The sequence below is a fragment of the Centropristis striata genome, chromosome 17 (assembly GCF_030273125.1).
Source record: "Centropristis striata isolate RG_2023a ecotype Rhode Island chromosome 17, C.striata_1.0, whole genome shotgun sequence".
NCBI classification, from domain to species: domain Eukaryota; kingdom Metazoa; phylum Chordata; class Actinopteri; order Perciformes; family Serranidae; genus Centropristis; species Centropristis striata.
Genome location: NC_081533.1, coordinates 22078099 through 22092931, shown reverse-complemented (window position 1 = coordinate 22092931; position 14833 = coordinate 22078099). Strand labels below are relative to the sequence as shown.

General features: G+C 41.2%; 1 protein-coding gene across 6 annotated transcripts in view; it reads right to left on the bottom strand.

Annotated features, from left to right (window-relative positions):
- Positions 1-4633: 4633 nt before the first annotated feature.
- LOC131989058 (nuclear factor 1 B-type-like) overlaps positions 4634-14833 on the bottom strand; it is a 67912-nt gene continuing 57712 nt past the window's right edge. For 5 of the 6 annotated variants that reach the window (XM_059354225.1, XM_059354226.1, XM_059354227.1 and 2 more), the window contains 2 exons: positions 14741-14829; positions 4634-10736 (listed from right to left, as the gene is read on the bottom strand). In XM_059354225.1, the coding sequence (XP_059210208.1) occupies positions 10604-10736; positions 14741-14829 (222 nt within the window). In that variant the 3' untranslated portion in view covers positions 4634-10603. The remainder of the gene's footprint in view (positions 10737-14740; positions 14830-14833) is intronic. The other variant, XM_059354228.1, reaches the window with a different exon arrangement.

The following is a 14833-nucleotide window of genomic DNA, read 5'->3' as shown; positions in this document are numbered from 1 at the left end:
AATCCCAATGTAATTTTGGAGGCTGAAAGCTGCATATCACAACCAACAAAAGGGGTTTTGTGGGCTTCATGACAGCTGGGTTACAGTTCTTCTTTTTGTTATCACCCAACAGGACATGTTGATGAGGCAGACAGACCATGCTACATTGCTGAAATATTTTGCCATCTACAGATTTGAAAAAAAATCTCCCAAATTGTCTCTCAGGTTTTGCACAGACAAAATTTTCAGGCTGCACCAGCTTCGTAGTGCATAGGCAGGCTAAACTGAAACACACTTTGAGTGTGTTCTCTGCATCTCTTCTCATATTTCAGCTAAACTGCCTCCTCGCCAGGGCCAAGGAATGCATCAAGCGCCATAAATCAGGGGCTTGATAGGAACTTGGCGGCCGGACAGCAGTGCAGAGAGCTGTGTTATGTAGCTACAGTACAGTAAAGATGTTTTAAGGTGAACATTACCATCTTGGAGGAAGAGAAAAACGAGGGGGAGGATACTTTGATTCAGGGGAGTTTTGTCCAAATGACAGAGCAATGAAAAACCTTCTCACCTCCTTCAGCCCTTTGCTTTTCTTTACTTGTGAATCACTATGATCACCAGCAGGAGCACAGGCCTCAAACCCCAGTCTGGCACTGCCTTTAATTTTATTTCCACGGTAGATTTTAGACACAGGAAGCAGGCTGTTTATGGTACATATAGTGTACGCAGGTGGGTTTGCTTGAGCTCTATCTTGTGTGTCTTTCTTGTCATGGCGAGGACAAGGGAAAGAGTTCATGTAAAGGAGGCAGCAGGCGCTGTGTGTGCCAGGTTTGTTTGTCACATCTCCGCCTGTCTGCGCCTTATGCAAATGGCCAGGGGGCTGGGAGGGACGGCTCCATGGGAAACTGCTGGTGCTAATCCAGTATGTTGAACAGGGGAGGAGAGGAGTACTTTTCAATAAAGCCCCCCCACCCCTCTGTCAAGTCATACACACACATGTACACACACACACACACACACACACACACACACACACAAACACACATCTACAGCGTGTTCTCATCCTATGTACGCTTTCAAACAAACATCACGGGGGCTACACAAAGACACACACATGAGCTTGCTTCCTCTCTCTCTCTCACACACACACACACACACACACACTGAACACCTGTTTCTTTTCTGCGCATCCAAACAGACATGCTTTAATATGTGAACAAATCCCACGATCTTAAGACCCACTCTCAATCCGTTGGGTGTAATACCAGGGTGCTTTCAATGAGATAACAACAACCCTCAGTGTGATGGCCCTGTACTACCACGTAAAGATAGACTAATAACACGCTCCAGCCACAGTCCATGACTTAGACTATGAAATTTATGCAAATTTGTGTGGGAATACACAGAGCTGAAAGTACTATTTAGGACTAGTGCATTTTCAGACAGCCCTCTTTTATTCCCCAAGCTCTCTTCAACTACATTTTTGCAAACAGACGCAGGCTGTTGTCTGAGATTTTGAGTGTTCCTTCATGAACACTAAACTTCTTCATCCAAAGAGATGGATAACTCCCAATACATTTCACTGAAAGAAAAGAAGGAAAAGAATGAGATGAGAGGATCACTACCGCTCTCATATTTGCCTGTTAAATATGAAGCCACACCGAGGAGATGGTTAGCTTAGCTTAGCATAAAGACTTGAATCTGGGGGAAACAGCAAGGCACAAACCATGGATTCCTGAAAGGGCCGACTGGGCACAGGCCCAAAGTGACCTCCCTCACCTACAAAATGTCACTTACAGAGACGTAAACCAACCAGGAAGACACAGACACAGCAAGAACACAAAGAGACCAATACAACTACAAAGAGACGCAAAACACAAAACAAACTGTGTGCGTGTGTTGCTCCCTTTGTGGGTGAGGTGATAGGGTCAGGACTGTGCCCAGTTCGATTGTCACAAAATCAGCCTATGACTAAAACTATTTTTTTTTTTTACCTTTTCACTTTTGATTTCTTCCCTAAAATGCCAACTGTTTCTTTAAGTTGTTTTATTTAAAAGAGAGAAATTTGTCAGATTTGATCTATTTCAAAGAAGCAAATATTTTGTTTCCTTTTTGTATTGAAATCATGAGCTCGACATTGTCATTGCACCAAGCACTTAAAATATAAATCTTTCCCTGAGTCATAAACCAATGAAAGATCTGCAGAAATTCTGCCTTAATGACTTCCTGCTAGATAAAGTGCATTACACTCATACTTTGATGCCAAAAGACGAAAGGATCAGATTAATTCATTACCTTATTCCAACAGCACACAAGATGAATATTATATTCCTCCCATAAAACTTGGGGATGTGACAGAGTTCTTTGTGCTGGCATTGGCTCGTGTCCAACAGCCCAGTCCAGCCTCTGCACTCACAGGGTTGTGTGAGAGTACTCGCTGTGCTCCCCCCCCCTTCTCCATCCTCTCTTTGGTACACAGTCAGACTCACGTCGGAGAACCACAAGGCGCCCTTACCTCTCCTGGATCCGTGAGGCTAGAAGAAGGAAAAAAAAAACTGAACAAACACAAAGGCAATCAACAAATCCCCTTTGCTTGAGCCCTGCGAAACATAATAGGGCCAAATCATCATCTATTTAGCTTCGTCAAATCACTGACAGCAGGCCTTGATAAAAGAGAGTGGAAAATATGTAGGGTACAGGACGCTGCCAAGACCCTCACCGACTAGAGCCCCCTATTGAAGCCAGATGTTGACTCAACTGGCCAATTTTGATAAATGGCATGATGATTACCATTATAGATCGGGTAATTTTATATCAGCGTGCCACATTGTTGGTCCTCTTTAATGATAGCCAAATGAACTCTGGTTTGTGCCCGAGGCCAGGTGGGCTTTTCTGTGATTGGTGTGCCGCATGCAGTGCCTAAACCAGCCATTAGGAGGGCGCCCCCGCTGCGGACAGGGCGCCTGGTCTTGTAGGCACGGCTGACGGTGCCCGTTGTTGTCATCAAGTGTCCAGCTGAGCCCCAAGTCCATCGCACAGGCCTGTAATGAGACTTAATTGCCGCTTTAGCCTGACTTTTGCTTCCTTCAATGTCCTCAATCCCATTAGAAAGGCTTACTAGATCAGAGCTTCACGTACTTGACACAGTGACCCAGATGGAAGTTACCTTGTATGACCCTCCGAGGTCCCAGCAGACTGCTGTGGTCCAAACACCGTAGTCCGTCTCCCATTCCTCGGGGATTGGGGTATTACAGTAGATTAGCTGGAGTAATACCACGATGGAGCACGGGTATGTGGGGTCATGGGATCGCTCCAGGACATGAAAACCAGTGTTTGCTCTCAGGGAACACTGTCACAGACACACTTCTGAGAATCAACGGAATCCAATTAGTTTAATACTTAAATTCAAATAGTCGTCTTTCCTCTGATTTGGCACTGTCCTTATTCTACCTCTGCAGCATTTACTAACCTTGTTTTGCTCGCTCAGCCTAGTGCGAGAGGCTTTCCTCCGTGAGGTGAAACTAAACATAGAAATATCTCACACAGATCAACAGTTCCCCTCATCTGTTTTAGGCATTGTACTAAAATTATTGGACTGGATCTAAAAAGAAACAAGAAAGACACTCCCTAGCCTTAGTAATATGTATCTAAACTCTTCTCTTGAATTAAAAAAACCATAAAAACTCTGTGACTGTTCGTAGCTTGATTTAAAAGAAAGAGTGGCTGAGTAGACGTTTATTTCAGCCACAGAATAAGTTCCTAGGTGGCTTTAGATGGCCCGGTATTTAAATATTTGGAAGTTTGGAAGTCGTTCTTTGGACTTTGGTGTGTTCATGAGCTTAAGTTGTCATGTGGAAACAATGGAGTTGAATAGCTATGTTTTCCAGTACATTACTTTGCTTACAAATCATGACAACGGAGAGGGATATATATGAAAACAGATATGATAAGCCATGAAATATTATCAGGAAACAATTTTTTTTTTAACGATTATTCTGATACCACATGCATGCAGCACAAATGCCCTCACTATGTTAACAAAAGAGAAAAGTGATGATCTGCCCCGTGATTTGGATCCAATCCAAAATGTAATGGGTCCTTCTTTGCTCCGTGTTACAACCTTGCACAGTGAAAATCAGGCCAGTAGTTTTCCGTAATCCTGCTGACAAACAAACAGAGCCTAATACATGACCTCTTTGGGGCAGGTAATTAGGTCAGATGTTGCTATAGCCTGATATTATCAAATCGATTACACGATGCTGAGTCACATGGCCAAGTGTGTTGGAGACTAGCTTCCAGACAACACAGCATTAAATGTCAAGACAACTTTGTAACATAACTATTTGACCTTTTTATTATTCTAATGTATTTATTTTATGATAAATCTCACAAGGGAAGAAATAATCTGGAATTAGAGAAAAAAAACATAGACCCCACTTCCTCTCCACACTAATAATTTTCATACGGTCCCTAAATTACAAAGAACAATTCAAGGCTTTTTTGGGTTTCCCCGCAATTTCCAGCCAACTGGCTTGAATACAGACATGTGGCAGTTTACCTGTTCATCAAACATAAACAGGAACTTTCATATTTAGGTTTCAAATTGCATCGAAATCACATGTAATAAAGCAAACACAAAAAATGAGCAATAACATAAAAGTCATTTTTGTAGCATAGCTCATTTTATTGTTTAAACAGTTTTGCATAGGAAATATATCCACTTCCAGTAATTGACTGCAGTAAAAACAGCTGCTAGCAGTATAGGCTGGATATAACAGTAACAATCACAAAAAGTTGAGCCTTTATTTACACAGATTTTAATCTTGTGGCAATTTTAGCCCCTGCACCAAATGTAACCAGCTTGAAGGCATCGCCTAATGCTCGGCGTTTCTAAAATCAATAAAAGAAGGGATATCAAGGCCTTCGCTATACAGTTCACAATGGACACCTGTGGCTCCTAAACTGTCAATGAAAAGATAAAAAACAAAAAAAGGTTTCCAAAAAGTCCTCTAAAACGTACATTCAGATACATACATAGACCTTTGCACACACTTGCAGTGTAACTACGATCACTACTGGAGACTGTTTACATATTGTTTTGTTGGTGTTGTTGTTGTTGTTCTTTATATATAATTCCACCATGATTCATCAAGTAGAAATGTGTGCGCAGAGGGAAGTAAAAGTGCCACAAGACCCAAAAATAAATCAGCCCTGCAGAGAAAACTGATGACTAATCTTAAGAAAAGACATTATTTCATCCTTTCACTGCTCTTAATGTAGCACTGACCCCCCCGCCCCACCTCTCCCTCCCAGAAAATAAAAATAAAAAGGAAAAAGAAGAAGAAGAATAAACATTTCCTCTCAAATTTTGAACAAGCTTGATGTGGGCATCGTGTGCTGACATAATTAATAAATCGCAAAAAAAACAAACATCAAAGAAGTAATAAAGAGCATATTTCTAAATGAGTCTGCCACATTCTTTTCTGTGTGATGGTGTTTTTCTTGTCACATATGAAAGTAAGTCTATCACATTTTACAATTATATACAATAGACACTTGGACAGCTTGAACAGGCACTGCATTGCTATCTTTTTGTCTTCTTTTGGTGAATGTTACATCCTGTAAAAATGCTGGTTTTCATGTTTTATAACAACCTGATGCCAAGTGACTAGCAGCTAGCCAACATATGGATGGTGTGTATTGCTCATGTAGGATGAAAATGAAGTTTTAATGTTTTCCTCCAAGTCTGCATGTGTACGCCCTCTCAGTCCCTACAGAGTGCGTGACAGTCAGTTTAAAAGGAAAATCGCACATATTGCATGAGTGCCACAGGTCCTCCTTGCATAAAGTTGTCCTGTTTCTCGATGATTGCAGTGATCAATGACATAATACTTTCGAAAAATAAGGTCAGTATGAGTGTCAAAATCTGCCTCGAATCTTTTCTGATGAGTGGAACACTGATTAAAATTTATAAAGTTTCAAGAACTTTTTGACAGGCTACATTCACACCCTATGTAGCAATAGAAATACGTAACCATGCCCAAATACACTAGCTATTATGAGCTGGAAGGTATAATACCCTATTGTGAAGCACCTGCACTTAATGTAATGTTTATTTGTAGTGTGAATGAAGTGTTTCCTACATCACATCAGGCATAGACAGCATGTGGAATGTGCAAAATGAGTGATGCCTAGATGTTGTCGCTGATCATTAAAGAGATATTTAAGAGCGTCGTCTGCATATGAACAACGTAGACGGCTCAAACTTGGCCAGCCGAATCAGATCTATATCAAAATGTAGCACCAGTCGTGTCACAACATTTCCTCTGGAAAGAAACAAAATCAAAAGAAACTATCTGATAGATTCATTGAGGACGTATGTCACTGCAGATTTTACCCTGCTTCTCGCTTAAGGTCAGGTGCAATTTGGGGCCTTTTTTTCTACTGGATAAGTGAAGCCACCTCCCAGCTGCTACAAGAAACACAATCACACCAAGATCTTGTTGGACAAGAATTCACACCCATTTGCAAAAAGAAAAAAAAAAGAAAAAAAAAAAGAAAAATCACATCACACTCGCTATGGCCACACTAATGAAAGAACAACAATTCATATATTCATGAAGTGTTTCCACAAATGGAAATATCTAAGCACTAACCAAGATCAGAAATAATAATATTAATAATAAAAAAGCCTTCATTGTTGTTGTTGTTTTTTATATTTATGGATCTGTATAGAATATTTCCCCCCTTTTTTGACTTTACATACAGGAATACAACACTTTAGATTCTACTAATTGGGGAAAGCTGGAGAGTTCTAACTCAAATCCAGTCTCCAAAACAAAAACCCAATTTTTTTTTTCCTAAAATGGAATTGACTCATTTTCCCCCAGAATTGAAGATTTACAAATAAGGGCTTCAGAGGAGAACTCTCGAGAAAGTTTACAGTGTACAAACTCCTGTCCTACGGCAGGCTTTTTTTTTTTCAATAGAAAGACCCTCATCTTCTCTCGTTGTGTAGTGTCAGAGGCACTCGATCACACATCCAGCTCACAAAGTCACACACACACACACACACACACACATGCGCGCATGCACACGAACACTCAAGCTGCCAAAGCAGAGTTCAACCCCACAGACTACTGCTATCGACGCAATCAGGATATTTACCTTTATGTACAGTCTCCTATTCAAATAAACACCAACAGCACAGTGACCCTGACACATTTTTATCACACACACACACGCACACGCACACGCACACGCACACACACACACACACACACACACACACACACTTGGGGACAATGCACATCAGTGGGGTATCCAATGGCCAAAGGCTGCAAAGCACTTAATAGTTTTTCTTTTCAAAGAAAAAATAAAAAGAACAAAACAACAACAAAAAAAACACAAAACAGTGCACATAGAACGGGGTGACTTTTAAAAAATTTTCTGCATAAGAAATCTGGGTGAAGACGGAGAGCTTGAGCTTGACTTGAGGATTATTTTAAAAACGTTTTCTGCTTCTCAGCCCTCTGCTTACTACTGCCGGAGAGCTCCTGATCGTACCGCCTCTCCGAGGGGAACGTTTCTTTCACGATTGTAGGGAAAGAGTGCAAAAGGTGTCATAGCAGCATGGGAGGTGCTGCTCTTTCTGTGAGGAAAGTCTTATTTTTTGTAATATTAAAAAATGCTAATAATGATTGATATAAATAATGCCCTGTAATACGCCTGAGAGATTTAGTTTAAGACTAGATTTAAAACACTGTAAGGGGGAGAAGAGAAGACGATTGCCTATGTGCTAGTTAAGTGCTATATTTTTCTTCTAGTGGATTCTATTTATCTACTGGGCCACTTCACATGAAGTTAGGAAACACCATGCACCTGTGGTTCAAATATTTACTTCGACATACTCTACTGGGCTCTCTGCTGGGGAAGTATCTCAGGAATTGACATATGTGCATATCGTATATACATTTATACAAATCTACTACTTATAAAATACTTTCTAAAGGCTTGCTTGAGCCTGTCTGGAACTGATTTTGACAGGTCTCACGAGCAATAGTCGGTGTGTGATTGTTGCGCAGGTCACAGGCCACTTCACTGATGTGTTTAAGGCATCTACTTGGGAATTGCATTCGGTGACGTCTAGAATAGTACGGCGTAGTACTCGGTACAATTGTGCAACAGTATCTGTTGCAGCTTTAAGGGATCTATGAGAGAATGGGATTCTACGCAAAATCAATTCTTAAAATGATTGTCATACTCAAGTCAAGCCGTCTCTCCTGTGAAAAATGAGCTCCTTCAAGGTCACATGCTAGCACCCCAGGTGGAAAGTTAAAAGTAAGAGTCACAGTAGACCAATCAGTGACTTTGCAGCCGTAGAAAGACCAAGGGTGCATTTTTTTATACGTACTTCTAGAAAAATACCACCCCTCCCGCTAAAACTCCCGAATTCAAAATACACTGGAACACGTCTCATTCGGTAGGCCTATATGCTAAAGAAAGAAAAAAAAAGACCTTGTCATACACTGCATAGAAAGCAGTCCCCACTTTGGTCAATAAAAAAGGAAAACACCCACAACAACAACAACATCATCAAGAACAACAACGACAAACAACGATATCAACAAAATAAATGCATTACAATATTGTCTATCTCCAAACTAGCCTCTAATAATTGACGCATCTATAAGCACTACCTACATAGGCAAAACTTGGTATTGCATAATTTTCATAATTCTGAATTCCACCCTCCACAATATTAATTGGAAGATGAACAAAATGAGCATTGAAAAATAAGGAAAACAAAAGATGACAGGTTATTAGAAAAACCACCAAAATACTGAAAAAAAAAAAAATGCTGGTTGATTACAAACTTTAAAACGGCAACTATACACAGCCTTGATATGCAATGTAACTGTGAGATAGAGTAGTACATGAAGTTAAAAATCAACAATTTCATTCAGAGTACAAAACAATTCTTATCATAAAAATGTTAATTTTTTTTCTATAATGATAAATGCAGCAAAAACAAGTGTAGTGATGTCTCTATATTCAAAGGCAAGGCACGTAATGTGGACTATATGTCATCGTGCAAATTAAGAGTATTGGAGAGATTTTCCTTGTATAAATATGTCTGGACTGGAGAGGCAATGGCTGTGAACATGCCGTGCACAATTCTAGATTTCAGGGATTTGCCACCACCTGGATTCATAATTTCAGTTTTCAACCTCTTCCGCTGCAGCGTTAACCTTGCACACTGTAGCTTTACACATAAGCCTACTGTACATTTGCATGAATTGTACATTTCCATGGATTAACACTTTGCATTCCATATATTTTTTTGTAAACATAAGCTTCAGAAGCTGATGGCCAAATGCATATGCTCTTGTTCTTATCGTGAACATTTAATAAAAAAAACTGAAATGCCATTTTTACACACTATGTGTGTCTCATTTCTTTACTTATGTTCAGTTATTTTTTCCCCCAAATAAATAAAAAAAAACTCCCCATAATGATGGGAAGGGCTCAAAAGAAGTGCTGGTTTTTTACTCAGCGCTGCCCAGGTAGCTTAGTGCTTGCCTTCAACTGCCTTTCACGCTTGATGTTTGTCTCATGTGAGAAGACGGATATGTGACTGAAATCAATTTCAAATGTTTTCTTAAACATTTTACCCATAAAACCATTTAATATTTATCCCCCTTCCTTTAGAGTCTTAGGGCTGACAGACTGATAGCTTCCCTTCAAAAATTCAATTGCACTTGCCTCAATCGAGATTTTCTTATTCTCCGTCTTTTTAAATCCTTTTGTAAAGGAGTTGCAAATTCTTTAATGAGGGGGCCAATCTCAAGCCAAACATTTAGTGTTTTTTTAAAACCGCATCGAGAGTTCTCAACTCTTACCGTAAGTATTTATGTTAATTCTTGAAGTAAGTAGCAGTAAAGAATAAACAAGGTCAACACATTTTTTCTGAACAAAGAGTCGTATCACAGTAAACTGAAATCAAACGGAAGAAGAAACACTCTGAATTCACAATTTTTTTTGTTCCTATGGTGTACACAGTGAATTGTTTGATGTGGGAAAAGCCTCTTTTCAAGAGGTCTGATCGGAGAGCTTAGAGTCTCGGAGCCATCCACCAGGCAGAGGTTGTCGATACGCAGACCTCTTCACTTGTGTGTGTGTAAATCAAGATTTTACATCCTCCCCCAACATGGAAAAATAGTAGGAATTGCCGCTAAGAGACTAGAGTGTCATGCAATAAAACATTAAGGCATCTATACATCACAGTATTTGAATGGATTGAAAAGTTCTGCAAACACAACAACTGGCTGGTGGGTGGTGGATGTGTGGGCTGGGTGGGGCGAAGAGACAGCAGACCTGAAGATTTTTCTTTTTTCTTTCTTGTCTCGCGTCTTCACTTCACGGCCAGTGTCCTTCATCGGGAGGGACGAGAGTGGGAAGGGGAGGGGGGGCACAGAGGGGGCGAGATTGGGAGTTAGGGGACGATTGCGCAGCTCATGCTGCTTTGCTGGTTTCATCCATGGCTGTGGACACCTGTAGTGCTCGCTGTGCACCACCAACACCCCCACCCACGCATCCACCCTGGGGGGGTCATCCGGCCTCTGTGTGTTCAGTTCCCTGTCTCAGCAGGGACCAGGGGCTCACCAATGATGTTTATGCTGTAGTTCTGGTGGACATTTGTTGGCAGAATCGGAGTCCCGTTCGACACTTGGAATGGAACTAAGCTCGCCCAGGTACCAGGACTGCGGAGAGAGGAAAAAAAGACAGAGAGAGAGACGGAGAGATTAGTCACATGCCATTAACTTGTTTGTGCAGCATGCAGTCAAAATCAGATTCTTTCTTTCAATTATCCTGCGTCTTCGCTAACAACTGGCATCACTGCTCTGCTGACAGTCATCAAGGTTCAAGGTCTTATTTTTGTGTTGTTCAGACAGAGAGAGGTAAACAAAAAGAGAAAAGGCAGCTCGTTAATCTAAACTGAGGAGATTCCACTTGATTCTCAGTGAAGGACATCATGTGAGAGGGCCGTGACGCAGGATCCTTCTCTGCATTGATGGCAGTATAGAAAAGCATGAGGGGGAGAGTGTGATTGGTGGTGGAGTTGAGGAGGGGGGTTGTGGGTAAAAAGTGGTGTTGGAGGGGTGGGGGTGGGTTCCTACACAAAGCTGTCCCATCCCTATTCATCTCACGCTAATGGCAAAACAACACAGTGATTGTTCCTGGGGAGCAACGGTGCTAACTGAAAACGCGAGCGGGAACAAACAGCATGTTGTTCCCGTGGGGTGCTGCGCTACGTAGATGTCAGATAATTAGCCCCCCCACCCCTACCCCCCTGCCTCCCCCCTTCTCTCCCACAGGCCCCCAGTGTGCACTCATCTAACACCCTCCCACCTCCCACATCACCCTCGCTAAGTTTGAGAATACCTGTGTCGCACATTTTATACCCGATTCACCATTAACTAACTTTTTACGACGTGCTAAAGTGCGGCACGGTGGTGGATAAAACTTAGACGTGAAGAAGAACGGGGAGAGAAGAATGGTGCTGGTGGGTCAAAGAAAGTGAGGAAAAATCTATAGAAGAAGAAATATAAAGGCAGAAGAGAGAAGATGGATGATAAGGAGGAGAGTTGTTTTTAAAATGAACAAAAAAAAGGACATGGCTGAAGTGTGAAGATGCTGGTTTGCAGAACACAGACGTGATTCTTCCCGATTAGACAACACCGTCTGCCTTCATGAAAGCCACCGATCAACCAGTCTGCATTTTATACAAATCACTAAACGCTGCTCTTTTACGTAAAACAATTAAAGTGCAAATTCAATTCACCTCGTGGACTAGAAAAGTTAGACTCTTTAATAAAGACTGAAAGAAGGAAAGAAGACAACAGAAGAGAAGATGTATTCAAAATAAAAACAAACATCACTCAAGTTTTTAGATTGTGTTTGCAAAGAGTAAAAATCAACCTCAAGGCTAATCCTCTCTAGCAGTTTTTTTCTCCTGTCCAGCCCGTCCTCATGCTATCCTCTCTCTCCTGCTTTCTTCGCTCCCTCCTTCTCTCTTTCACCCTGCCAAAAATCATCGGACAGGAAAGGGGGGATTAAGTTTTTCCTACCTTGCTGAACAAAGAGTGCACAGAGTGGCCAAGGGCTGCAGCTTTCTCTTTTTCCCGTTCTTTCTTCCTCCCTCCCTCCTTCCACCTCTGTGTTTCTCTTTCCTTATGAGACTCCTCTCAGGTAATGGCTTACATTAAGGGGGACCACACAGCTACAAAAGCGGACTTGCGGGCCTTTGTGCACACTAAACCGGCAGATCGGTTTTAATCTTGTTAAAATCGATGGCTGTCAGTCTGTATCTGCATCCCATAACCTAAAGCTGCACTTGGAAGAATTTCTATGTAAAGAACTCTTCTATGATAAGGTTAAATCACAAAGCAGGGAGCTGGAAGTCTCCCATCACTGCTCATTGAGACTGAGTCCTAAAAAGCAAGTGAGGGCTCCATGCGAAGAAAGTTCAGGGGTTTAGAATTTGCTTCCTGTACCTTTAAAAGCATTTCACATGATATATTGACATACACGTTAAAAATGCAGGCCACATTACAGGAATTATGGGTATTGTGGTTCCAACTGGTCAAGTGGTTCCCGTTCATTGCAACTTACCAAGATGGCAAAATTTGCATGAAAATGGCACTATTTCTATGTATTTTGTCCCCATATAAAATGTTGTTTCTGCACACTGGACCAAAAAAATATCTGACCTCCATTGCTGTATTTCCTTAGGTAACCTTCAAGATGGCCTCCCCTTGCCCTGTCCAAGCTCCCAAACCTCACTAATTCTACTCCCTGCAAGCACAGCCCGGGCATACAGCGTGCTTCGTTTAAGGATTAGCTCCCTAAATTAGATTATCTAATGGCATCTTAATGGATTGCTGACCCATTTCCTGCACAATGGCAACATGCGAGTCTGGCAGCGTTTTAATTTGGGGGCTAGTAGTGAAGAGGCATTGCGGAGCGCTCCGTTTAAAGGGCAAGCGAGATAAAAGAGAAATCCGACTGATTCCATCTATATGTTGAATAGTTTTATGTGAATAATCCATCAAAGAGGAAAAAAGTAGAATGGAATTACCATCCCATCTTTGTAACAAAATTAACTAAATTCAGTTGGGATCTATTTTATCTGTGCTCATTACTGTACACTCACATGGAGAAAAGAGGAGGAGTTAGCTGGTGTGTGAGTAAAATAAGAGACCTCGAGCTGCTGCAGGGGACATTTTTCTCTGCTACCTCCACTGGCCTATTAGGAGGCCTATTGAAGGGGGTTCTGCTGTGTGCATGTGTGTTTGTGAAAGAGTTTCTAACTTCAGCGGGCACAAAATGAGCTCTACACACACACACACACACACACACACACACATACACATACACATACACATACACATACACATACACACACACACACACACACACACACACACACACACACACACACGATCTACACTTCCATGGAAAAGGGGAAAAGGGAGACGTAACAGGAAAAGGCTTAGCTCAGCTTGCTCGCTCTGCCATGGTGAAATGGTTCAGGTTTTTTCCCCCCGGAGAGGGAGAGATACAGTATGGAGGCAGAGGGGGGAGATGAAGGGGGAGGGGGAGGAAGAGGTGGGAGGCTTTCTGTAACTTTAAGTTAACGAGAGTAAAGCATGACTTCAGCATAAAGTCAAACAAAGCTAAGCTTGTTACAATGTGGAAAGTAAAACATCCTCACGTGGCTTCAAAAGCTGACCTGAAATGACTTCCTTTATTCTACATGGTTGGACTTCATTTGGTCTAATTAGCTTCATCAAAAGTTTGTGTTATGAAATGAGAACATTTTGTTTTTGTTGGGTGTGAGTCCAAGAGGAATGTTATGTTTGGAAACCTGGATCAAATATGATATAAATTAAGTTTGACAAGTTGACAGAAAAATCTCCTAAACATAAATATTAAATATTCTGGTCTAGTCCCACAATATATTGTAGCTTAACCAAAGCAATGCTCTCTTAAAGGGACAGTTCAAATGTATTTTAAGTGAGGTCGTGTATTATATTTTCACTGCTTTACCTTGCCATGAAACAGCCTCATTTAAGTTGAAATGAGGGGAAATAAAGTAATTCTATGCTCTCATGAAAGTCATCAGACTCCATTGACAAGAACTGTAATTTTACCTCACAGAACATGGGAGCTGCTGGTTTACCGCAGCCTCAATGGTTTAGTTTGCTTCTGTTACTGTGGGACTTTGGTGTTTTAAGGGTTTGTTTGGCTTCACCAAAGTGTAAATTTAGATTACACTTCAACTTTCGGTGGGCCTTTTTTTATGTGACTCAAATACATTTTGATTCTGACCTCATTCATTTAAAAAAAATAAAATAAAAAAATCTCAACTATCCCTTTAAGATTAGAGAAAAAATGTACTAATAAAAAAATGTGAAATTGCTGGGGAAATAAGGAAGGAGTGACAAGGTAGATGAGGGAACAAAAATGTTAACTTTTCAGTATTGACACTCACAGCCACAGATCAGTTACATTAGATTTATATATGAGAATTTCTAAAAATGTAAGAAAATTGAGAAACTCATTTATTATATGTGCTATTAATTGAAGTGTGTGTGTGTGTGTGTGTGTGTGTGTGTGTGTGTGTGTGTGTGTGTGTGTGTGTTTGTGTGCTTGTGTGGTGTAAGAGAGACAGAGAGACGGCATGAAAGAATGAAAAGATTACCTTTGCCAAGTAATCCCCAAAGTGTCGTCAGTGGCACTGGGGCCATAATGCCTGCCGTTTTGAGTCACGCTCCAGTCACACTTCCTCAGCTGT